This window comes from Fusarium poae, chromosome 3, assembly GCF_019609905.1.
Source record: "Fusarium poae strain DAOMC 252244 chromosome 3, whole genome shotgun sequence".
In the NCBI taxonomy this organism is placed as follows: Eukaryota; Fungi; Ascomycota; class Sordariomycetes; order Hypocreales; family Nectriaceae; genus Fusarium; species Fusarium poae.
In genome coordinates, this window is record NC_058401.1 from 4,487,611 (window position 1) to 4,511,742 (window position 24,132).

General features: G+C 47.6%; 11 protein-coding genes across 11 annotated transcripts; 7 read left to right on the plus strand and 4 right to left on the minus strand.

Annotated features, from left to right (window-relative positions):
- Window positions 1–1,166: 1,166 nt before the first annotated feature.
- Window positions 1,167–1,829, plus strand: FPOAC1_008910 (uncharacterized protein; the record flags this gene model as incomplete). The annotated part of the gene is made up of 1 exon (XM_044853344.1): window positions 1,167–1,829. The coding sequence occupies one exon, from the start codon at window positions 1,167–1,169 to the stop codon at window positions 1,827–1,829; it is 663 nt and encodes a 220-aa protein (XP_044706014.1).
- A 365-nt stretch (window positions 1,830–2,194) lies between these two features.
- Window positions 2,195–2,858, minus strand: FPOAC1_008911 (uncharacterized protein; the record flags this gene model as incomplete). The annotated part of the gene is made up of 2 exons (XM_044853345.1): window positions 2,195–2,559; window positions 2,660–2,858. 2 exons carry the CDS (start codon window positions 2,856–2,858, stop codon window positions 2,195–2,197), a joined length of 564 nt encoding a protein of 187 aa, XP_044706015.1.
- A 252-nt stretch (window positions 2,859–3,110) lies between these two features.
- Window positions 3,111–4,639, minus strand: FPOAC1_008912 (uncharacterized protein; the record flags this gene model as incomplete). The annotated part of the gene is made up of 7 exons (XM_044853346.1): window positions 3,111–3,623; window positions 3,669–3,740; window positions 3,793–3,813; window positions 3,923–4,009; window positions 4,063–4,171; window positions 4,221–4,287; window positions 4,333–4,639. The coding sequence occupies 7 exons, from the start codon at window positions 4,637–4,639 to the stop codon at window positions 3,111–3,113; spliced, it is 1,176 nt and encodes a 391-aa protein (XP_044706016.1).
- A 408-nt stretch (window positions 4,640–5,047) lies between these two features.
- Window positions 5,048–7,462, plus strand: FPOAC1_008913 (uncharacterized protein; the record flags this gene model as incomplete). The annotated part of the gene is made up of 3 exons (XM_044853347.1): window positions 5,048–5,305; window positions 5,362–7,074; window positions 7,121–7,462. 3 exons carry the CDS (start codon window positions 5,048–5,050, stop codon window positions 7,460–7,462), a joined length of 2,313 nt encoding a protein of 770 aa, XP_044706017.1.
- Window positions 7,463–7,999: 537 nt separating this feature from the next.
- Window positions 8,000–9,502, plus strand: FPOAC1_008914 (uncharacterized protein; the record flags this gene model as incomplete). Its single annotated transcript, XM_044853348.1, has 1 exon — window positions 8,000–9,502. One exon carries the CDS (start codon window positions 8,000–8,002, stop codon window positions 9,500–9,502), a length of 1,503 nt encoding a protein of 500 aa, XP_044706018.1.
- An 842-nt stretch (window positions 9,503–10,344) lies between these two features.
- On the plus strand, window positions 10,345–11,788 carry FPOAC1_008915 (uncharacterized protein; the record flags this gene model as incomplete). The annotated part of the gene is made up of 2 exons (XM_044853349.1): window positions 10,345–11,351; window positions 11,401–11,788. The coding sequence occupies 2 exons, from the start codon at window positions 10,345–10,347 to the stop codon at window positions 11,786–11,788; spliced, it is 1,395 nt and encodes a 464-aa protein (XP_044706019.1).
- A 181-nt stretch (window positions 11,789–11,969) lies between these two features.
- On the minus strand, window positions 11,970–15,833 carry FPOAC1_008916 (uncharacterized protein; the record flags this gene model as incomplete). Its single annotated transcript, XM_044853350.1, has 2 exons — window positions 11,970–13,428; window positions 14,053–15,833. The coding sequence occupies 2 exons, from the start codon at window positions 15,831–15,833 to the stop codon at window positions 11,970–11,972; spliced, it is 3,240 nt and encodes a 1,079-aa protein (XP_044706020.1).
- Window positions 15,834–17,443: 1,610 nt separating this feature from the next.
- Window positions 17,444–19,088, plus strand: GCS1_2 (Zn finger-containing GTPase- Activating Protein for ARF; the record flags this gene model as incomplete). Its single annotated transcript, XM_044853351.1, has 2 exons — window positions 17,444–17,532; window positions 17,591–19,088. The coding sequence occupies 2 exons, from the start codon at window positions 17,444–17,446 to the stop codon at window positions 19,086–19,088; spliced, it is 1,587 nt and encodes a 528-aa protein (XP_044706021.1).
- Window positions 19,089–19,716: 628 nt separating this feature from the next.
- Window positions 19,717–20,353, plus strand: FPOAC1_008918 (uncharacterized protein; the record flags this gene model as incomplete). Its single annotated transcript, XM_044853352.1, has 2 exons — window positions 19,717–19,943; window positions 19,999–20,353. 2 exons carry the CDS (start codon window positions 19,717–19,719, stop codon window positions 20,351–20,353), a joined length of 582 nt encoding a protein of 193 aa, XP_044706022.1.
- Window positions 20,354–20,786: 433 nt separating this feature from the next.
- FPOAC1_008919 (uncharacterized protein) lies at window positions 20,787–22,007 on the minus strand (the record flags this gene model as incomplete). The annotated part of the gene is made up of 3 exons (XM_044853353.1): window positions 20,787–20,890; window positions 20,945–21,701; window positions 21,756–22,007. 3 exons carry the CDS (start codon window positions 22,005–22,007, stop codon window positions 20,787–20,789), a joined length of 1,113 nt encoding a protein of 370 aa, XP_044706023.1.
- A 1,184-nt stretch (window positions 22,008–23,191) lies between these two features.
- FPOAC1_008920 (uncharacterized protein) lies at window positions 23,192–23,831 on the plus strand (the record flags this gene model as incomplete). Its single annotated transcript, XM_044853354.1, has 2 exons — window positions 23,192–23,302; window positions 23,355–23,831. The coding sequence occupies 2 exons, from the start codon at window positions 23,192–23,194 to the stop codon at window positions 23,829–23,831; spliced, it is 588 nt and encodes a 195-aa protein (XP_044706024.1).
- Between the last annotated feature and the right edge of the window lie 301 nt (window positions 23,832–24,132).

The window sequence follows — 24,132 nt, forward strand, 5'->3', positions numbered from 1 at the left end:
GTTCCATATTTCGAGGTAATAATTGACAATGATTATATAGAATCAATATGACTTGTTGTTTCAACTTGAGATGTAGAATGAAGCTTTGTGTAGAACGCGATGCTCTCAAGGTAAGAAGCAATAAAAGGGTTTCAGTCGGCGAGAACCCTGATGGCCTCTCCTATCAATCCACCCAAGCTCACCGTAGTTGCTGATTTGCCGCAAAAGCCACTCCCGGCTGCTTCTTTCATATAGTGATAGCGTCATCTAACTTAATCACAAGCCTCCTGTACCCTTTGGTGCACTAATCCCTCGCGAGTGCGGCGGTGGACGGTATATAGATGTTTTCGCTGTCAACTATTGGCCCATATAAATCGAATGCAAAGCCAATAACCCGGGCATTACAACCATGCAACTACCCAGTACCCATTATTTCATAAACATAGGTTTACGTAGTAGATAGTATATTTGTTTTAATTATATCTCTAGAGCTCGCGGATAGCGTAAGTGGGACTGAGCAAAATAACAACAAAGTATGTTTTGGTCGAGGAGAAAGAGGTAACTAACTCTACGAAGCACAAGTTCTATTCGAATATTCAATGCGCTCGAAAGATTTGATGGCCTACAGAGAGCAGAACCTAATTTATCCAACAAAACCTGAAGAGAACTGGACCGCGGCGTCAAAGCAAAGGATGACAATGATATTCAGATTAACAGTGCAAGCTCAGTTCATTTCTAATTCGTTTCTAGCGGCGCCGACTATTTCCGATGGCCGCTGGATGGGTAGCACCCCAAAGACTTGGAATATTTGTGCATGTGATTTTTAACGTCTCTTGTTACGTTTACAGAGACGCTGTACAGACAAAGACATCTGATCAAGTTTCCAAACTACTATTACCAGACTCTTTGTCCAGCACAATGCTCTCTTATTTTTATGCGATGTGAACAATGCTTCATATTCTAGTCAGAGTTGTCTAGTAAAAAAGAGGGATAAAACCTTGTTCATTCTGTTACAAGAACCATAAAGATAATAGAAACTTTGGATACCTATATAAAGGCAAATCGATCCAGCTGTACAAAGTCAAATCAACTCAACAGTCCTATTCCAAAGCATCTTGTCTCGTTGCAAACCACCATTTCCAGAAGCAATCATCATTCAACCACGCACCACTACAGACTCTACAATCATGTGCAAGTTCATGGAACTTGAGTTCTCCTGCTCCACTGCAGACAACCCGCATCGGCTGGAAACTCCAGGGTTTCTCCCTTGTGACGATTTTCAGAGCTGTGTAGTTGAACTGGTCACCCTCAAAAAGCCAGACCCGGAGAAAGGGTCGAACTCACGAGTATTAGTGCGACACTACGAGATTGTCAAAATCGATGGCGATTGCCAGAAGTGCGCTGAGAGAAAGACCAAACTCATACAGAACGAAGAAAGAATCTTCCTAGAACTCAAGAAAGAGTCAGAAGACAGGAACATGCTTCCAGAAGGCCTCGCGAAGGATAGTCAGGAAAAATTTGTAGAGGTCGAAAACCCGAACCAAACCCACCAAAACAAGACTGACAATCAGCTTGAAACCATCTGTGCCTCTGGACCTTGTCAAAGCCTCGCTATTGTTTCCTCTGATGGGCAACAAGGCATGTTCTGCAAGAGACATACCTGTAGCGCTACCGAATGGGACTGTCTCTTGGATATCTCAACTACTCGTATCAATGCCCAGCCTTCGATTTACTGCCCTGCGCATACTTGCAACAGACTTCGCTGCGGTCTTCGCATTGCAGATCTCTCGACTCTTTACTGTACCAGGCACCAAACAGAGATCTACATGAAGTTTGCCTCTCTTCAGTAAACCCAGAGCTGAAGCTTTTGAATTGGGCTGAGAATGGTTTGAAATTCGTCAAGGGTCGAGATCTGGATACAGCTAAGAAAGTAAGTAGTAAGTAGTAAGAGTAGCGTCAGTTACTGTTGTAATGCTAGGAACATACTGTTATGGTCACCGCTCTTCTTTTTTTCAAAGATTGATAGTATATTACCACATATGTCCTGGTCAATATTCTCAAAATGTTTTGTAGTCATAGTGATGTGAAAGTGTTTTCGTTGTTCTCATAGACGTCCTAAACTCCAAATTCCGTTCCCCCCCCCCCCCCAGCCTCAAGATCTAGATCATGTCCATCCATATCCATTCCCTCAACCAATATCATTCCTTGGAACTTTCTACAAAGTCTCCTTCTTCTCCTCACTCTTGTCACCTTCCTCCTCAATCTCAACAGATCCAACGGCAGCTTCCAGGCCACCTTCTTCTTGGTTCGCGTCCTCAAGCTTCTTAGCAGTTGACAAGAAGTACTCAGCCACATCGTTCTTGTGGTTGAAGTAGGCCAGGTCCAGAGGAACGTAGTTCTGCTCGTTTGCAAGCGCGGGAGAAGCACCCTGCTCCAGGAGCAACTTGATGACGTCGAGATGGCCGCCTAGAGCCGCCCAGTGAAGACCAGTGTTTCCGGCTTCGTTTGCCTCATCCAAGAAGGCTTGCTTCTGCTCCTTTGGTCGGTTCTCGAAGTATTGGATGAGCTGGCGGACGATTTCTAGAAACTGTTAGTTTGATATTGCACCACTACTGGGGATCTGGACTTTCGACTCTATAATTTCTAAAGATTCCAGATCCTGCGTATTCTCATTTCATACCTAGATGACCATTTCCCGTTGCCATATGCAAGCATGTAGACTTGTTGGAAGCATCTTGAGCAGCTGCAACAATCTCAGCAGGGCTGGCGTTCTCTCGCTCAGCCAGAGCCTTGATAGACTCTATCAGGTCCCCCTGCTCTCCTGCTCGGGAAAAGTAAATGAGATCATCGATCTCGTCCTCTGTGAGTTTGGGGGCCATGATGATGCGATTGAATGATTCAATGTCGAGAATATAAAATTTTGTGAAGATGAGGGGACTGTGTGGGTAGATACCCCGCTATTTTCGCACGGTGTGGGGTGCGTCGAGACGCAGGGTAGGCAGTTTTTGATGGCCATTTTACACATATGAGCATGGCAAGCGGTCATGCTACTGTCTAAAGTAGGTTATTTACAGAAAGCGTCGATTCATTATTCGTGCCTGAAAGATAGTCTCATCAATTTTGCGCCCAAATCACAACACATCACTAATCAATGCCTCGCCAATCTCACCATCAAGCCATGAGAATAGATCCCCAGATTCATCCAGCCACTCAATCTCAGCCTTTACCCCAAGGACCAGCATCAGTTGTAGTTCGTGCGCGGATTCTGACACTTCGGCCTCATTGTGAGAATGGTTGGCTATCTTCTTTAGCGTCGAGATTGCTGCGTTTCTTTCTCTCGTACTCATATAAGAAACAGGGTTTCGACATGAGGTAGAGGTGATGGACGACCGACTGAGTGTGGCGGCAACCGAATCACCAGTATAATCCCGAAAGAGATGCGTTGATTTAATACCAAGCCATTGTAGTGTTTCGGTGCCGAGATCGGATTCATGGCTGAGCCTGTCGGATCCGTATTGGTAGCACTGCCGAATCTTGACTCCGTCAGGGTCGTAGTCGAACAATCCCAAGATTGGTAGCTGTGGATATCTTGTGCTGACAAAGTTCAGAAAAGAACGAGTCGTCAGGTCTGGATACCCTTTTGCCTGCCTCGATAAGTCCACGTCTCAAGAGATCTGACAAATACATACAGTGACAAGTACGCCGGGGCCAGATAGAGACACCCTCCAGAATTGAGAGGAGCAGAGTGATCTGAAGACGGCCTTGACAGAAGATAAGCATTTAAACGTTTGAAGCAATGAAACGCAGTCTTACATCCTTTTCCACTACCAGAATCTATCTGGTATCGTAGATGTTAACGCCAGAAATTGACTGCACAGATGGGATGGCTACTCCCTACTCCAATTAGACTGTGGTAAATGACAGCACATCAGGTTTGACCTACTAGGTCTCCTAAACAAGGGTTCAGCGTGCTGCCGTCTTGGAGACCGATTGTCAGCGGCCCAGCTAGTACACCTTTTGAAGCTGCAACCTGCTATAGTAAGCAGTCATGCTTCGTAGAATTCAACCGAGGGGGGCGCGCACAATGTTCAAGTCTCCACGGCTGATACCAAGCGTGAACGCGATATCATCAACAAGCTCGTCTACCTCTCTTTGCTTCTCGAAGAGGTCTTGGTGTTGGTAGAAGATATGGCTAGAGCCATTAGTAAGTATCCGCCTGCTTTCGGACAGAGCCAACTAACCGCTTGGTTAGGACTGTGCCAGATACAAGGGCATCATGTGAAAGCTGAAGGATTAGAAGTATGCGCGCTGCTCATGTCAGCCAAGAAATAGGCAGGCGCTATATAATATTACCGAACTTGATGGCCTCTTGCTTGTTACGACCGGGGAAGTGAACCTGCTCTGAAGTCGCATTGGAAGCCCGACGAGCAGACTTCCTAGTACAGAATGCAATCGACAACTCTTGGCCTGCAGCTAAGGCATCGATGACCTGCTCGAGGATGCCCTCGATGCGAGCCACAACTGCTCCGACATTCGTATTGTGAGATATCGTATTCGTATCACTGTCATTGACTGTCACTGATGATGGGAGGTCAGTCTGGCGTCTTTGGGACAATTCTGGTATAGCAATTGTTTGAGTAATGTCTTGTTCTTCATCCATGTCCCCTGAATCGTCAGAAAGGCCAACTCGGTAGTAGTGATGCTGTGAAGCTCTTCGAGAGATACAAAGTATTGTCCGAATACGCAGATGATGTCTTTTGTGGATGGTTGTCTTGTGTAGATGCAACCAATCCCGCGCGTGGCCGAATTGACTTTCAGGGGCTTGACCGCCAAGGCCGGGGCATTTTAATGTCCCTGGCCCCGTACCGGGCAAGTGCTACCGGCAGTCCGCGGCCCATTCTTCTAGCCCAAACTGCTTAATTCCGGTTCCGTGTCAGTTTAGTTTAAAGCATGTGCTTCTGGCATGATTTGGCTTTGACAAGGGGTTTATTTCAACATCACTCCACTACTACTCAATCGATTAACTTTACTCTTGTGTTCTATTGAGAACCTTTGCACTTCTCCAATCATGGTCGCCAACTCCAGTGGACTTGACGCTAGCGCGCTAAAGTCACGTAAGCGCGCTGCTGACTCTGAGTCCGAACCACTATTGAAACAGGGCCAGCCATTCCCTAAGCAGCCGCGCATCGGTTCAGAGTTGGACAAGACACGATGGAGGCTCAAGGACGACGACAGCCGCCACACGTGGCACTACCTTGAGGACGATGATGCTGCAAAGGAATGTCCCCAGAGTTATGCTGAAAAGTGGTACTTGAACCAGTCCTTGGTGCGTGCCCATTGTCTGGGATCTCTTGTTAAACCGAAGCTAATATGGTCATGTAGGATCTTCCCGATCTTCCAAAACCCGAAAATCCTTTGGCGGCCGCCACTAATGGTCTTGACTTCTTCGAAAAACTTCAACTACCCAGCGGTCACTGGGGTTGCGAATATGGCGGTCCTATGTTTCTCTTGCCCAGTGTTGTCATCACCTGGTATGTCACCAGGACACCGATTCCCTCTTCGAAAGCGACAGCGATCTACAACTACATAGCCGCACGAGCGCATCCTGAGGATGGCGGCTGGGGTCTACATATCGAAGGTGAAAGCAGCGTTTTCGGAACCTTGATGAACTATGTAGCCCTTCGTCTTGTTGGAGTCGAGGCCGACGATCCTGTACTAGTCAAGGCCAGAGGCACTCTCCATAAGATGGGAGGAGCATTATATGCGCCGCACTGGGCAAAGTTCTGGATGGCTGTCCTGGGAGTGATGGACTGGGATGTTGTCAATCCTGTGCCACCAGAAATATGGCTACTTCCCGATTGGGTCCCTTTTGCGCCATGGCGATGGTGGATTCACATTCGAATGGTGTTTCTCCCGATGGGCTGGCTATACTCAAAGCGATGGAGTTGCGAAGAGACAGATGTTACCCGATCACTAAGGAAGGAGGTTTTCGTCGAAGACTACGCCAAGATCAAATGGACAAACCACCGCAACGACATTGGTGTTGTCGACAACTATCACCCCAAATCATGGCTACTCAACACGGCCAACTGGCTGATTGTCAATATCTGGAACCCTTATCTTCGACCCAATGTTCTGAAAGAAAAGGCCGAGGCCTGGTCGAGCAAGCAGGTTGATATGGAGGATGCCAACACTGACTATGCATGCTTGGCGCCTGTCAACGCCACCATGAACACAGTCATGTGCTACGCTCGAGACGGCCCGGATAATTACGGCGTTCAAAGGCACATTGAGCGACTTGAAGAGTTTCTTTGGGTCAAGGATGAGGGCATGTTGGTCAACGGCACTAACGGTGTCCAATGTTGGGATACAGCCTTTTTGATCCAAGCCGTGTTTGAAGCCGGCCTCCACAAGGATGAGAAGTGGAAGCCGATGTTAATGAAGTCGCTGCATTATCTGGAGAGACAGCAGATCCGAGAGGACTGTGTTGACCAGGATATTTGCTACCGTCAACCTAGAAAGGGTGGCTGGCCATTCAGTAACAAGGATCAGGGCTATGGTGTCAGTGACTGTATCTCTGAAGCAATGAAGGCCATCATCCTTTTGCAAAAGGTGGGAGGCCTTCCCGAAGTCCTTGAAGAACGAAGACTATTCGATGCCGTTGATACCCTGTTGCTATATCAGAATGAAAACGGTGGTATGTCGTCTTACGAAAAGCGACGAGGAGGCGAGTGGCTGGAAATGCTCAATGCCGCCGAGGTTTTTGGTCGTATTATGATCGAATACGACTACCCTGAATGCACAACAGCTTGTGTGACGGCGTTGTCTTTATTCAACAAGTACTGGCCTGACTACCGCACCAAGGAAGTCAAGACTCTGATTCGAACAGCCGCTGAGTGGATCAAGTCTAACCAGCGTCCTGATGGTGGTTGGTACGGGAGCTGGGGTATTTGCTTTACGTATGCTGGCATGTTTGCGCTCGAGAGCATGAAGCATATCGGCCAGACCTACGCTACAGGCGAGAACTCAAGACGAGGCTGTGACTTTTTGATCTCCAAGCAGAGGGCCGATGGCGGCTGGTCAGAAAGCTACAAGGTATGCGAGCCAGACTCGTTATGAAGGGCTTTACTAACATGCATAGGCATGCGAAACGATGAAATATGTCGAACATCCCTCTGGATCCCTTGTAGTTCAAACAGCATGGGCTTTGATCGGCCTGATGGAGGCTGAGTACCCCCATGTGGAGCCCCTGAGGAGAGGCATCCAGTTGATCATGGATCGACAACAACCCAATGGAGAGTGGCTGCAGGAGGCCATCGAGGGTGTCTTTAATAAGTCATGCATGATCTCGTACCCCAACTACAAGTTTACTTTTACCATCAAAGCGCTAGGCATGTTTGCCAACAGATTCCCTGAGGAGAAGCTGGTTCCTAGCTGGGCCATGGCGGGAAATGGTATTGAAAAACCACAGACTGACAAATGACGCATGGCTAGATATGCTTTCACGACCTAGATTATTATACAATTTTACTTAATTAACTCAGACTATATTTGACCTTTTGCAACCGCTTCATTAATGCTGAAGCCGCAGTTGGGGGGTATGTTGGCTTCAGATGAAAGGCTGCTGGGGCGCAGCATTCTGCGGCCATATATCGACCACAGCCGGCCAACACTGGTTGGCCACTGCCTACACAATTTATACAGTTTCTTGAAGGTATTCGCTGCCTGAAGTTATGGCACTGGAATCGAGTGTCTGTTTGCTGCATGCAAACAATTAGCCAGCTGCATCTCTTGCGACGTTATTTAAGTGCATTTTCTGCACTTGCATAGATCACCATCCCCTCTCTCTTTACATCCATTTTCTTATCTAACTTCAGGTAGCATAAACTTTGACTCTTTAGACCAAACATTATTCGCGAGCTCCAGCCAGGTCGTGTTTTTTTTAAAAAGAAAAAATAAAAAAAATTAAAACATTCTTGACTTCCTCAGCCCAAATCTTCTTCCTCATCCGATCTCCCCAATGGCTCTTACACAAGACCAAGAAAGAGAAATATACTTGGCCTACAAGGACATCTTCAACAAGAATTACTCACAGCTTCGAAGGCTCAAAGGTGTTCAGCAGCGCATCAATGACACACGAAACCAGCCCATCGTACAGACTTCGATCGGGAAGTACGGAAAAAACGAGGTTGTGAAGACTATTCGTGTGCTGCTGGAGGCCAAAGTTTTTGAATCCGAGAAAATCGCCGGAATGCGATTTTCCAAAGGAGAACCATCGCCGCCTCCGACTCTTGATCCCTTGGACTTGGGACAGAAGGGCGTCACCTTCACCAATCTCGATCTCTTACTAGGTACATCGCCAGATCCTGTAGAAACACGAGAGCCTCTTAAGATTGAGAGAGAAGAAGATATCCAAGCATCGCAGGTCTGCGGCGTGTCTTCAGCTGGGGTTGACGAGAGGCTCTCGTCGACGTCGCATCTGCACGAACAGGAATTGGAGACACTCCAAAACACTACAACGCTGGTATCACCCATCACTGGCAAAGGAAACTTCACAAACATGGCTGCCTTGAAAGGAAGCCGCTTAGGCTCGACGCTATTGCCAATTGTGAATCCACCCTTCAAAACACAGCACCTTATCCTCAAACGGATGCAAACCATCTTGGAGCATGTATGCTTCAACTTCGCCAAGGATAATATGCCCGAGATTTTAATCAACAAACGATGGGACTGCCCTGAAGCGGGCGAATTGGATATTTGGGTGATACAATTTAAAAAGAGGTTGGGCGAGCTGGAACGTCGTGCTTGCTCGAAAGGTATAGAAGTCTCTCTGGGGCCTCTTTTGAATTCAATCTCAAATATCCGTCACCTCGCTGTTCATCGCCGGTTGATTCATGCCAACCATCTCGCATTGTTGTCGAGCCACGCTGTTGTGTTCTGTACTCTCCTTGATACCTCAGACGCGGGTGCTCTAAGTACACTTCAGACGGTTCGAGACTCTGTCGAGATTCACCTTTCGGCACTTTCTGATCTGAAACATGACATTGGAAAAAAACTTGACAACGCTCTCGAAGAGATGGCTGCACGTCGAGAGGAACTAGATGCTCTTGAGCAGAAGATTATCCAGGAAGCGCATGACAAGCTCGAAAGCCACCAGACCATCGCCTGGAACAAGGTGGACCGGTTGCTTCCCTACAGATACAACGAACCCTACCCCTTGAATATGCCCAAGCCATCATCGGTTGGGGGAGTACAAACGATGCTATCCCTGTGGTCTAGATCTCGCCTCTTTCTTGGCCATGCCTTCTACTCTATTTCTGTCGTTGTGCAGCTCCTCAAACAACATATCGCAGGCTACTTTCATACGATCAGGCAAAGCAACATCATCCGTTATGCCTCGAGAGTATTTCGTTTGATCCTGTTTATTTCCATTCTCATCCCCCTGCTCGCTTCTGTAGCTTATCTCAGTCTTGGTGCTTGGGACTTGATACGTGTGTCGCAAACCAAGAAAGCATCCGCGTAATTGGTTTAGTGGTAAAATTCTCCGTTGCCATTCAGTTTCCTACGAAACCGAGTAAGCTCGGGGAGCCCTGGGTTCGATTCCCAGATTACGCATTAGAGGGCATCGCGAGCCTTGGTATCTCTTTTTGCCTGTTCGTTTGTGGTGCTTGTGGTTGCAAAGCCTAAGGAGTCGACAAGCGAGTACGACAAGGTCGCTGGTGAGTGTTTGAAGAAGGCGGTTTGATACGTCAGCAGTGGAGTCGAGATGTGTGTTTTGGCATCGGGGTTCTCTCTGTTTAAGCATGGTCGTCGTATTGAGGGTGACTTGGATGCAAATTAGCATAGGACAGAGATTGAATAGACAGAGTTGGTGTAGTGCAGCCACTTCCGTTTCTGTCTCACCATGGAAAGGGAAAGAGGAGTGGTTGTAGCACTATACATGGGGAAAGAAGACACTTCCTCCACCTTATTTATATTTGTAGTAAATGCAAGATTTTGAAATCATAAGACACGAAAAGAATAAAATGATTAATTATGTTAACTTTTGTGTTTTTGTCATCAAAATTATGACATTTTCTGTATTTCTAGGTACGCTGGCACTCCATCATGGCTGTATTTGTACCTGTAGCTTCCATCCATCTAGATGCACTATGATGAAGAAGGAGCGCATCATGCTCATCCGCCTGTTTGCCCCACCAAAGCTTCCAGAACCCACCATCCAGCTTCAGCCTCTGTTTGACTTCTGTTTACTCTGACTTCTGCCTATCAAACACAAACGTCTATAAAGTTTGTGTTCTCTATCCAAGGGTACCATCATTTCTTTTCTTCAATTCCCATAGGCCTTGTGTACCTCCAGCACCCACCATGTCTTATACCACATTGGCCCAGCAGGGTCTCGCCGCCGCCGAAGCCCGCAACTGGGACGAAGCGATCGATAAGCTCACAACCGCTCTCGAAACCTCCAAGAACCCCCAGTGGCTCATAGCTCGATCGAAAGCCCTCATTCACCATAAAAAGTTCCATGAGGCACTTAACGACGCCAACCTCGCTTGGCACTCAGCGTATGACCGTAGCAAGCGACCGCTGCTCGTTGAAGCCCACTATCGACGTGCTGTCGCCTACTTCCGTCTTGGACAATATGCCAACGCCGATGCATGCTGCGTTTACGCCATGCGTCTAATCAAAAATCTTCCTGCTATCGAAAAAGAAGACCCAGCCAAGGCCAAATGTGACGAGAATGGTTTCTACAAGGTAGCCTTGAAAGATGCACAAGAAGAGTCGGCGATAGATGAAATAAACAGGAACAAGGGCCCCTCACTCCAACAAGCGGAGCCAGCTAATTGGAAAGACTGGCGTATAGCCAGCACTTTGCGTATGCAAATCCTATTTGCTATGGAGAAACTTCCCGAGGATGACCCTGCCCGCAAGCTCACCACAAGTGTCAAGCCTGAGTTAAAAGAGTTGGCAGGTTTGGCGGATTTGGGAATAACCGACAACAAAACCCCTTCTACTACTCAAACTACTGCTAAGCCCGCCGTGGTCGATGATTCTCCTCCGCGAATTCAGGAATTCCAGAACAGTGACACCATGTCAGTGTCCATTTTCTCCAAGAAAGTTAACAAAGACAAACTTCAAGTTGTATTCAAGGACGAGTTTGTTTCTCTTGATTCTGTCGTTTGGCCCGATGGCTCCGAGAGATGCCTAAGCTTCCACACATGGGGTCCTATCAATACCGATACTTCCACATGCAGGGTCACTCCCAACAAGGTTGAGCTTACACTCAAAAAGAAAAGTCCTGGCATGTGGAAGCAGCTGAAGAAGGATGAGGACAACAATACAACATCCTCCAGCGCTCCCAATGAGGAAACCGAGTATGTTCCGTGCCTCTCTTCTAATAACATGTACTAACCTCAACCCCAGGAAGCTCAAGCTTCTCAAAGAAGCTCGCAAGAAAGCCATGGATGCCGCTGATGCCTCAGACGAGGCGACTCCTACCGTTCAGAAGGATGAAACAACCATTATCGGTGACAAGGGAAAGGGAAAGGCCTCCTCCAAACATCCTGCGTCTACCAAGACCGAAAAGAAGAACTGGGACAATATTGGCGACGATATTGACTCCGACGAAGAGAAGGATGTCAACGTCTTCTTCAAGAAGCTTTTCAAGGGTGCTACTCCTGAGCAACAGCGAGCCATGATGAAGAGTTTCACTGAGAGCAACGGTACCAGTCTCAGCACTGATTGGGATGATGTCAAAGACCGAAAGGTCGAGACCGTCCCACCCGAGGGTGTTGAAGCCAAGAAGTGGTAAGTATTTTATGGTGAGGAGTAACGATGATCGACGAAACATGATTCATGGCATACATTGGGACCGGTTAGGCGTCTCGGAATGGGAGTCAGGAACTACTTGAATTAAAACAAAAGCTTGGATGTCAAGAACTACTTTTGTAATTTACAGTCGCTTAATACTGTGCGTGCTCTATATCCTCATTTTAGTTTCTCAACATCTCAAATTCTCGAGTCCTCAAACTATTGATGCTCTTGTCTTTCTTCAATCCTTCCACCATTTCATCGACCTGTTCCAAAACCTTGCCAAACCGCTCGGACGCCCTCACTTCTGCATCTTCAATATCTCGGGTCCACTCCTTACCGGCTCGATACGTCGTCGCTAGTTCCTGGGGCACATGCAGGGCGCGGCTCACAAAGTCCTCTCTCGAAATGTACGCTCCCCTCAGCCATCTTGATCCACCGCCGGCATCAAACTGATTGCGTCCATGCATGATCCGTGTATTATCGAAAAGTACACACTCTCCAGGTTCCATCTTCATCTCGTACATGGCATCAGGGTCATTGATCAGTCGATCGAACAGCTTCGCTGGCTCGAGCCATTCTCGCACATCAGCAGAAGCGTTCTGGTATTGGTTCTGGAAAGGCGGGCTCCAGTATACACCAGCAAGGTTTTCATTTGGGCCGAGATCAAGAATCGGTCGCCTCTGACGGTAAAAGTAGCCATGTTTCTCGTAGTGATACGGAATCATCACGCGTGTGAGGTTCCTGATTGTCGGAGAAGATTGTAGGTGAAGGAGTTTGCCTGCGAAAAGACCATCGCTGAAAAGTGATTCGCCGCCTTCACACGAATTTTCCATACAATGAAGCAGTTGGATAGCAGGCGGGCTCTCGAGGTACAGCAGATCCTGATGGAGGCCCAGGTAGCCGCTCGTGTAAGCTACGTTTTCGGCGTCTGGCTTCGCGCGAACGTCAAACGTGCGGCCGTAAAAGGTTTCCTTGATGTTGGCGATGCGCGTGGTGATGTCAACGATAGAATTCTCGTCTTTCGGTACGTTTTTGAGGAACACGAGGCCAAGATTCGTGAGGTCTAGAATGGTGTGCCAGAACGCGTCGGAGCCTTTCATGAATTCCTGATAGTCGATCTTGCGAACACGTTCCTGGATGATGGCCTTGTCCCAAAATGTCCGGCCTGTCTTGGGATACACAAGTTCTTGCCTTGGAGCAGGCATCTTATCTACCTTTTCGTAGCCCATTGCTTTATCGACTGATAGCCAGGGCAGTACCATCTCGTGGTCTGGATACATGTCATTCTTGAACGAGATGCCGATACCTTCTTCGGTCGAGCGAATCTTGTCAATGGCAATGTCCGATGGTATAGCTGTTGTGGCAAAGGTCTTTTGACCCGAGGCTGTGTCAACGCACGCTGCACAAGTACAACTGTCTCGGAGGAGGATGGCGTCTAAACTCGTCCAGCCGCCCTTTTCCTTCTTCTCTACCACGTAGATAGAACGATCAGCACTGGAAATGGTGAGTGATCCATTTTTGGCTTCAAAAGAGTCACGGGCTTTGAAGATGGGAGGTCGAATAAATAGCTTCTTGTAGCTGCTGGCTCTTTGAGCACGTACTCGAGTTAATGAGAATCCACGGGGGATAGCTTTGCAGCTATGAGTTGCCAGTCGACGAGAGAACATGGTAAGTGCTCTCAGCTACCTTCTGATGCTTCTGTTCAACGCGCCGGAGATCAATCAAGTTAGTGGGTGACAGAAAAGAAAAAGAAATGCAGGAAATGAAAAGGCCAAGTCAAATCAAGCGACTTCTGTAGGTAACTACCTAGGTAGGTGTGCACCCAGCTGCCTCTACCTCGGCCAAAAGGGACCAAGGTGTACTCTGTACCTTATAGAGGTAGCTTGATGTGGGGTTGTCGGCTCAAGCCCCGCGTTTTGCTGAGGACAGCTTCTATCAAAAGCAAAAATGGGTTGACAAGATGATATGATGTACAGTTGTTACTAGGACAAACATCCAAAATAGACTTTACAGTATACGTCGCTTAGATATACACACAAAAAGCCAATCACGAGTATGATGCAATTACTTGATCAAAGACCATATGTTTCTTGATGTCTTGATATAGAACATTGTGCTGTACAGTGAAATTATAAACGCCTCGTCGCCTATTGTACATCAAAGATCACATTATCCCCCGATATAATACAAGCACATATTTCCATGCGTGCAACGTTTTCTCATTAAGCGTAAACTCATCATCCTCTGTTGCGATTGCTTGACCATCGCTTGACCATCACTTCTCTGATCTTGTACAGCTTCAGGGCCTCGGCGACACCTTGCTCAAGAGCCTGCTCAAACTTGGATGGAGGCGGCACATCCACATAAACGAGCACAAGACTCTTCATGACGTGTGAAAGGACGCGAACAGTCCCATGAAGCCATTGCCAGGTCTTTTGCGGGTTCTGCTTTCCGCTTTCTTTCCAAAGAGTATCAGAGTAGGACGGAATGACGATCAATCCGAACTCGGCATGATCAAAAACAGGTCCTCGAGTGTACAACAGCCAGTCAACACCGAACTTGATACCACCACGAGGAACCCAACCAAGGGATCTGAAGTGGTGATAGACGGCGTAGTGGACCAGAAAGTTGTCGTCGGGCTGAAGAGCAGGGTCTTCAGCCTCAACACGAGGGGGGAAGTATGAATGCTGTCGGAAGAGTCTCAGCAAATCCAACGATGACAATTGAGAGCCAGAAACAGGGTCAGTAACTTGCAATGCCCCCAAGCCAAAGCTGAGGAAGAAAGCCTCCTCGGGCATAAGCTGAAGGTGTTCCATATTCTTCAGAATAGGCTCGCTTGCAATATCGGTTTGGGCGTCTTCTTTTCGTCCATTCAGAGCTACAGGCGAGATAGGGTGGGCATCGCCCAGTCCATTAAGCTTGTCATTAGACTCTACACGTTTGGGGCTTGGGGGGTCTGCGAAATGAAATGTGGTTGACTCCACATTAGGAGAAAATCGGACGCTCTTGCGGCGGTTCTTCGGTCTCGTGATGTCTTCATTATCAGATGAGAAACTTATAACAGAAGCCGTGCCATTGGTGACGGCTCCGTTGACCGAGTTGGAGCGCACAGTATCCACAGACAGGCCAAGTCCCGCCATGTGTGATCCAGAAATCCCAAGAATATTGAGCTCATCTGTAGCCTTGTCACCAGCAGGCTCACTGACGATATCTGTCGCCGAGTTTGGTAGAGATAGAATGGTCGAAGGGCACACTGGCGAGGCATATTTTGGTACAGAAACGACAGGTGCGACAGGCTTAGACTGAACGGGCTTGGGCTGAACCAGGTCTGCCAATGAGTTTGGTAAAGACAAAAGTGCGGCAGGGCTGACAGGTGACTTGTAGGTTGGAAGAGCGGCGGAGGGTGAAATTGGCTTGTCAAACTCGGGCGATGCAATGTCTTTCAACTCTTGGGCCCGTAGCTCCTTTTGCTTGGCCTTTTGGGTTTTTGCTTCTTGTGCCTTAGTTTCCCTCGCTTTCGCTTCTTCGGCTTCCTTCAGTCTAGTCTCTCTAATTGCTTCCTGTTCGAGTCGTGCTCGCTCCCACTTGGCGCGCATACGCTCTTCACGTCTCTGCACTGTCATGATTTCACTGACATGTGCATCGGCAAGTCCTTGTCGGACCTGCTCACGCTTAAGCCAATTTGGCTCACTACGACTTAGACTACCCTTCCCATAGAAGCCTTGCTCCCATAAGGCTCGGGTAGAGACATCATCCGTAATGTGGACGCATGATGTAGCGGCAGACCATGTTCCAGTGTGCACAACGGAAGGTTCCGCCTGGGGCGGAGACCACAATTGACCTAACCACGCATACGCAACATGGAAGAAGGATATGGGGTTGTTCGGGTAAAAGGCCGGCAGAGGAAACGTGCGGATCGGTGCCGGAAGGGCATAGATCTGATGCAATGGTGGCCCTCGCTGCTGGAACTGCCGTTGGCCGGCGGAATCAGTGGTCGGCGCGGTACCAACGGGCTTTGTACTTGATGATTGAATCTCAGCCATTTCTCGGGGTCATCTTGGTCTTGCGACAGATGTTAGCTGAGACCTCAAGTAGTGGAGATATAAGCAGAAGCCAAATGTATTGCGTTGCTCAGATACCGTTGTAGTCTATAATATCAGAGCTTCATGGGAGACCAAATGAATGGATTCTCTAAGCATTTTGATATGGTGTCATCACCGCAACAGAACCAAGCTCAATGAGAGGCTTTGAGAAACTCGAAGCACAGAGTCATGAGCCCTGTTCATTCGAATCAGGAAGAAAAAGCTTGAAAGAAAAGAAAAGAAAAGTCAAGAAACCTACCTATCAAGGGCGTGACCCAGGCACGATGCTGGCTGGGAATTAATCCTCGTGGCCATTCACAGCAACACAATGCTCAACCTCGAAGGGTGAACAATGTTGATTGCTCAAGTGTGAAGCTCGACCTGAGGTACGAAAGCTTCCACGAGCTATGAGAGATTTTGTTGTTGTATTTTTTTGTGAGGATGATGACGGAGAAAGGTTGATGGGGGAAGAAAATCGAGGTTTTCTGAAATTGGAGCTCCCCACTTTGATGCCTCGTGCGCAAGGCCAACACTCAGGCTCTCCACTGACCAATCTCTCCACTTGTAGGCGACAAGCTTCAGGGCCTGAACCTTTTTCTCGCATCCATGGGAATGCTGAAAAGAAATGTTCCTTATTGGCTCAGTGAAATCATACACTATCTCTCCAGAAAAAGGCTACAAGCGAACGAAGAAGCAAGAACTTGGGCTATGACTGGATCAAATCGCCATACTATTATGTGGCTACTAAGGTGCTTCCTAACATTAGAGCACTCGACCAGTGAGTGACTGTTGGTTCCCAAGACCTTGACCTTAGTAGCCTAGCTAGGTAGTGGGTAGCAGAAAAAATGACCTCCCAAGTCTTAGGTTACAAAAATAACTAGTCTAAGAGCTATAGGCTAAGGAGCATAAAGTGACCCACTAATTTCGTCTCTTAGCTTCCAGCGGCCAATTTTTCTGATACCCTGAGGCCTAGGTATGCGTTCAAACACTGTCATCGCTCGATTACCCTACAACATCAGGAGCCTGTTTTCTTATTCTTCTTTTTCTTAATCAGTAACTTTGGACAGGCCTCAGGGGGGACAACAGCTCAATAGCTGCGAAATTATAATGCTCAGGTCAATCCATATTATATCACCGAATTGATTGCTCCTCAATATTTGTAACTACTCCATGCATGACTATGACAATATGAACTACCAGGGGGGCGGCTCCAGACAGGTGGCCTTCTGGAAAACATCACAAAACCTTCCACTGTTTCTCATGAGCCGACAGAAAACCCGAATCATTCTTACGGACCAGGCAAACCCATCACTCTCCAGCCTTTATTCACTGCCTTGTTTTTCATACTAATAAACTGATTCTGTAAAATCAACAAGTTCAATATGTCACTCACCTTGATATGTAATGTAATGCTAGCGGGGCTCCATACCCATCCAACCTCCCTCCACGGGACCTGGTAGATCTCTGTTTAATTACTCCTACCTCCAACCTTACGGAGTAGGAGTACCCTCAGAGGAAACCTTCTTTTCCATTCGAGGGTTTAATCTTGCGCCTCCACCGTCAACATTACAATGTATTCTTTTATAGAATGTCTCGCTGGAGCTCTTTTTATACTCGGCTGCGTTGTTGTTGCCCTTGTCGTCATTGGTGTGCGTGCGCTGTAAGTTTTCTATTCACCACAAATCTACGTCTAAACTCCCCCTGACGCGCGACCCAAGCCTCTCCAACTTTAAGAATCGCCCTACTCCTCCGTTGTCCTCTCAGCTTGGCCAGAATGCGCCGCATGTCACAATTATTCGACCCGTGAAGGGCGTAGAACCTAGATTGTACGACTGTATCGCTGCGTCCTTTCGACAGGACTACCCACAGGACAAGTTCTCGATCCGCCTCTGCCTCGAAGATGATACCGATCCCGCGTACCCTATTCTCCAGAAGGTCATCGACGATTTTCCCACAATTGATGCGCGTATCATGCTCGAGAAGGAAGACCATGTACTAAGCGAAACTGTCAACATGGGTCCCAATCCCAAGATCCGTAATCTCAGCCGATCGTACCGAGAGGCCAAGGGTGACATTGTATGGATTATTGACTGCAACATCTGGATGGGAAAGGGAGTTTTGGGACGTATGGTCGACAAGCTCATGGGATACAGGGTCGGCGGCGCTGCAAAACCATACAAATTTGTCCACCAACTTCCCATCGTTGTGGACTTGATGGACTTTTCCACTCCACTCGCAGCAGAAGGCCAGTCTCTTTTGGATGCTTCATCGGAGGAAGACCACCATGCTAGTGATTTGGACATCGAGGAATTTCCCAAAATCATGTCTCAGGGCGGTGGACGTATTGATGAGATGTTCATGACAACTTCGCATGCCAAGTTCTACAGCGCCATCAACACCCTCCGTGCAGCGCCATGCGCTGTTGGCAAAAGTAACATGTTCCGCAAATCACAGCTTGATCAAGCGACGGATGCCATCTTGAATCCGAAACTTGATCAAAACAAAAATCTTCCAACGGGTGTTGATTATTTCTCGCACAATATCTGCGAAGATCATTTGATCGGCGATGCGCTATGGACGACTGATTTCCCCGGGCATAGAAGCCATGGACTTGTCTGGGGTGATATCGCCGTTCAACCAGTGTCAAACATGTCTGTTAAGGCCTACACAGCACGACGATCTCGCTGGCTCAGGGCCAGGAAGTACACAGTCCTTTCGGCAACAATCCTTGAACCGTTCACCGAGTGCTTTCTGTTCGCTACCTATATCTCCTTTGCGATGACAACGATCCCATTCTTCAGCCAGATCTGTGGCATTCCTAAAACTTGGAGCACCATGGCAATTGCCTGGTTCGCGATAACTACTCTGTGGATGCTTATAGACTATATCGGTTACTTACGTCTGCATTCCGGCGTCACCATGGAGGTTGACGAATACACCCCTTATTTTGCCAAGGGCTTCAAAAACAAAGGCGGAATAAAGTGCCGTCCGTTTCTGGAATTCTTGGCTGCTTGGATCGGACGCGAGGGTCTTGCTTTTCCTGTCTGGGCTTATGCAGTTGTCTTTGGCAACACGGTCAACTGGCGCGGGCGACTATTCTACATTCACTGGGATACTACAGTCGACGCTGTTGAACCTCGAGAGGAACGAATTCGCGAAGTGAGGACACCTGAACTCGAAAGAGGACCTTTGCAAAACAAGCATCGGGTGGATTGATTAGGTATGGGAGTTGATACTACGACATGTATGAGGGTGGGCGTATTCGGGTTAATGAGGCAGAATATGGATAATACCCCGGGCTTGAGGCAACGGGTGATGTGTTACGACAGCTTATGGCATAAAGTCGCAATGATATATAGAATATTCGATATATATACTAATGGATAAACATGCTTGATTTCTTGACTTGTTTTGTGGCATTTCAGTAGCCAAGACACCCAATCTGTGCCGGTTCACAGACGACTACAATCTACAGTTTGATTTACATGACTAACAACTGCCAATGTGCTCAATCTATTGGCATGGGCTTGCCAACTCGATAAACTTACTCAACAGGGAACAACATCATGTATCTTCACCCCCAAGCATCGTCTTAGCCATCACAGGCCAGCACGTGATTGGACAAATTCCCCCACAGTGTGCGCCAGCTCCTGCATTAGGTAGATTAGAACCCCGCCATCGTTAAGCATTTTCCCACGATGCGGTGGTTTTTGGGTATTGCGAAGCGCAACTCAACTCTTTCTTTCAAGCAAACCCCAGCTTTTCAAGTCTCAAAGTAAGTCTACGCAGATCCAATACCAAACAAACTATTCTAACCTCTCACCTTTCCAGACGCTCCTTCACAATGGCTTCTCCTTCGGACCGTCGACCCATCGTTATCTCGGGACCTAGCGGTGTCGGAAAGGGTACACTGATCAACATGCTCTTCACCCGTCACCCCGATCAATTTACCCTGTCCGTGTCGCATACTACCCGTAACCCTCGCGAGGGTGAGAGTGACGGTGTCCACTATCACTTTGTCACTAAGGATGCTTTCCGGGACTTGATCGCCAAGGATGGCTTCGTCGAGCAGTACGTTCATCAATCGCATGCGGACTTGCGCATACACTAACAACTCGTTTCGCAGCGCACAATTCGGCAGCAACCTTTACGGCACGAGCAAGGCGACCATCGAGGAGCAAACAGCCAAGGGTAAAGTCGTCGTCCTCGACATCGAAATGGAGGGTGTCAAGCAAGTCAAAGCCTCCACTATCGACGCCCGCTACGTCTTCGTATCCCCCCCTGACACCGAGGAGCTTGAGAAGAGACTCCGAGGCCGTGGTACCGAGACCGAGGAGAGCATTCAGCAGCGTCTCACCCGTGCGCAGGACGAGCTTGCCTGGGCGCGATCAGCCGAGTTTGACAAGATCCTCGTCAATGATGATCTGGAGAAGACATACCAGGAGTTGGACGCTTTTGTATACACTGAGAAGAGCGATTGAATCTGGAGACAATTGATTGGGGGTGTCTTCTTTTAGAGGAGTTTGGTAAAAGTAAAATTATACACGAAGCATGATAGACCTACAATGATCAATGATTATACTCAGTATAGTGATACCACACCATTGATGTGCCAGAACAGGCAAGGCAGTATATTTCTACATGCTCGAATTCTCCCTCAGGTGCTTATAGGATCCAATTGACTGTGAAGGGAAGAATTGGACATCGAAAAACTCTGTTGCTATCTAGTAACACCAATGGCGGACAGGCCTTGCGTCTGTACTAAGGCTCTAAGGAGAACGTGAACTCTTGGCCTATAGGTACAATGGCACATTACCCTAAAGCATAATCTAACGTGACATCAAGCAGCCCCTTTACATCGTCTACCATGGTCTTGATGACCCAGTACTCACTTCTCGGGACGCGACTCTACCTCTAGTTTCCCATCCCATAAATCTTGCGGTACCGCTGACTGAGTTCAATATACAGGTCGACACGAGTGTTGCTACTCATCTTATCGACAGTTTCACGGATCTCAGCTTCAGCGTTCCTATTCAGTAAACGATCACTCTCAGTTCTTAGGACTGACTTACAGAATTCAGGACCAGCGATGGGTGCCGCTTGGTTAGGCTTTCTGACAGCGTCTTGGAAGCTGCGTGCCAGGAAGTGGGCAGTTTCGTCGGGCACGGTGGCGATCTGTCGGATGAAGCTGGTCTTTGGATTTGATAGATAGCGTACAAAGTAGCTGAAGAGGGCATCGTTGTTCGCCAGTCGCTGGATGACTGGCCCGGATGCCTCGTCCTCTCCATCTTGCCCTTGTCTGACTAGCTCAGATTCCTCGGACGACAGAGAGGATGAAGCGCTTCCGCCCGATCGTTTAGGAATACACTTTTCAACGTGATAGTCTGGTTGAGAAAGTATTTCAATGTTCTGATCTTCAGATGTTTCTAGAGACTTAGTGCATGAACTAGCTACGGACAGAGACCCGGGGGTAGATTTCGTAGGAGTATGTTCAGGAAGAGCCAACCCGGCGTTGGCCGATGGGATGTCAGATGACTTGAGGTCGCACTCTTCGACGATCTGATCTGGAGACTCAAACTGGATCTCGAAGCGAGCAAATTTGGCCGTTCGTGGGATAATGATCTTAGGAGATGAGGGCTCCGTCTCTGGCTTCCTGACGTTGATAACAGGCACTTTGGGTGTATGCAGGCTCTTCGAGAAGCTCGTTTTGGGGCTCTTGATAGCAGATGGTCCGGCCCCGTATGGCGTCTGGATCATTTCGGCAATCTTGGAGACCCGGTAGGACAGCATGGAGATGTCGTCCAGAATCAGACTCTGCCCGGCCTCCAGCTACAGGTTGCTTAGCGTGAGCTGTACCGTCATAGATTACAAAAAAGGACTCACGATTTCAAGCTTTGATATGATTGTGAGGTACTTGGCATCTGGGTCGCTCTCATGTACAGGCCACCCGGCCCCATTCGGGATAGGGGCTGAACATCCAGGGCCGCCAGTCGTGCCAGTCGTGCCAGTCGTGCCAGTCGTGCCAGTCGTGCCAGCCGTGTCAGTCATCACAGTAGAAGTGGTGGTGGCGGGATTCTGAAAGACAATCCCTTGTTCTAGAGTAGGAGTAGGGGGATCCGCGAATCTGTCATCCATCCTGCCAGTCAGCCACTTGAGAGGTTGCTATGTTCTGAACGTAGAGTGAAAAAACTCGTGAATAATCTGAGTGTATTGGATGAGAAAAACGCCGTGTCGAAAGAAGAGGAAACAATGTATTTGTAATTAAGAAACGAGCTGGAAATAATGATTGCGTGATGGCATCGCTGGTGCCTGCCCGATAGTAAAATGGCAGAGTGGTTGTCACTGTCACACACGGTTTGTCACTGCCAGAATTTAGGTATGCGCCAGCTGGCAAACAAAATACCTGCCTTATTACCTACCTACCTAGTACTAAGGTACTGTTAAAGTAGTAAGAAAGCAATATCTACTAGGTAACCATATGATATAGACACCCTTTGCCATTTCCTGTTGGATGCAAACAAGGTATTAATGTCAGAAAAAAAAGACAAATATCCACGTGCTTGTTGACAATCAAACTCGTCTCAGTAACAGCACCAGGATAAGATTACGTCAGTATTATCTATCAGGTTGTCACTGGATGATGTTGTATTAATGCAGACAGACTTTATAGGGCACGAGACTGGGTAAGAGACTGATTAATATGCCCTTTACTAAGTCGAGTACCCGAGAAATAAGGTATTAGCTGGTTTGATTTTCAATAGTCTTCTCTAAAGCAGACTGAGCCGGTTTGAATTGCAAGACTTTGCCGTTTCTAGATGAAGGTTGCTAAGTAGAACAAGTGTTGAACGTATATATATCTAGGTAGTCTATTCGATCCCTTAATATCGTCTATATCTATTTCTTTACCCTTGTTCCAATATTTGTTAGAAAGCAGAAAACTATTCCAATTGCGCTCATACGAGATGAGACAATATCATCCATGTAGCTTAATTATGACGCCTCAAAATGCCAAGAATAGTACTGTTCTGTTTGTAGACATTGTCAGCTCATGCCAAGAAAAGATGAGTCAAAGTCTGGAATTATGCATACCTAGACTACGAGAAACATCCAATATACAGATAGTATTTCTTTGTGGAGTATAATGCATGTCGGCATATCATCGTGATTTGGCATTGTGATGTCTCCACAAGATGCGAAGGTCCAGCCGAATTATGCAGGTAGCTAGACTAAGTCATATATAACAAACTTGCTGACCCATCACATTTCTATGCATTTTTTTGCTGTCTACAAACACCAACATTCCAACAACACAATCCAATATGACGACAAAAGTTTGGAGCCGAAACACACAAGCTGGTGCTGCTCTGGAGAAAGTCCAAGAAGCCATTCGCAACCCTACAGCAGCATTAATTCCAAAGCCACCTTCTGACGTAAGTGACTCTATTGCATCATGTGACAATGACTGATGATAATGTTTCACAGCTTGAGGAGATCAAGGCGGATAGCGACTCATTCACTTTGGCCTCATTCACCACAGAGGATGCTTATGAGCTCGGCAATCTTCTATACGCCCGCCTCTACCCTTTCGCTCTTGAGGGCAAGCCAACAGTGATTTCAATTGCTCTCGCAAACACTTCTCAGGTTGTCTTCCAGACTGTGACTGGACCTGGTACAGCGCCTGACAACGAGCAATGGGTCCGCCGCAAGAGAAACACAGTCCTCAGATTTGGTTGTAGCACCTGGTTTATGCACAACAAACTCAAAGGCGATGAGTCTGCCTTTGCTGCAAAGTATGCTATCGCCGACTCCAACAAGGGCGACTACGCTATCCACGGCGGAGCCATTCCTATTCGTGTTCGTGGCGTTGAGGGAATTGTAGCTGTTGTGGTTGTTAGTGGACTGAAGCAGGATGAGGATCATGGAGTTATTGCCGACGTCATCAAGAATAACTGGAACTAGGTACTAATAATAAATCATGTCTATGAAATAACTGCATACATACAAAATGGTGCATGCGAGTATATTTGAAACCGGATCACTCCATATCCTACCCCCCTGCCAGCATGCAGGGAATAGAATATCTAACTACCTGTCGGCATTCCCGATACGGGCCGCCCGCGACATGTATATGCACCAAAAGGATTAAGGTTTATGCAGCTAATGAAAGCGAAATTTGACCTAGGTAGGTAATTAACTTCCAAGTTTAACCAAACCAAAATCCATGCATCCATGCTATGCTATGCAGCTGATGAAGGTTGAA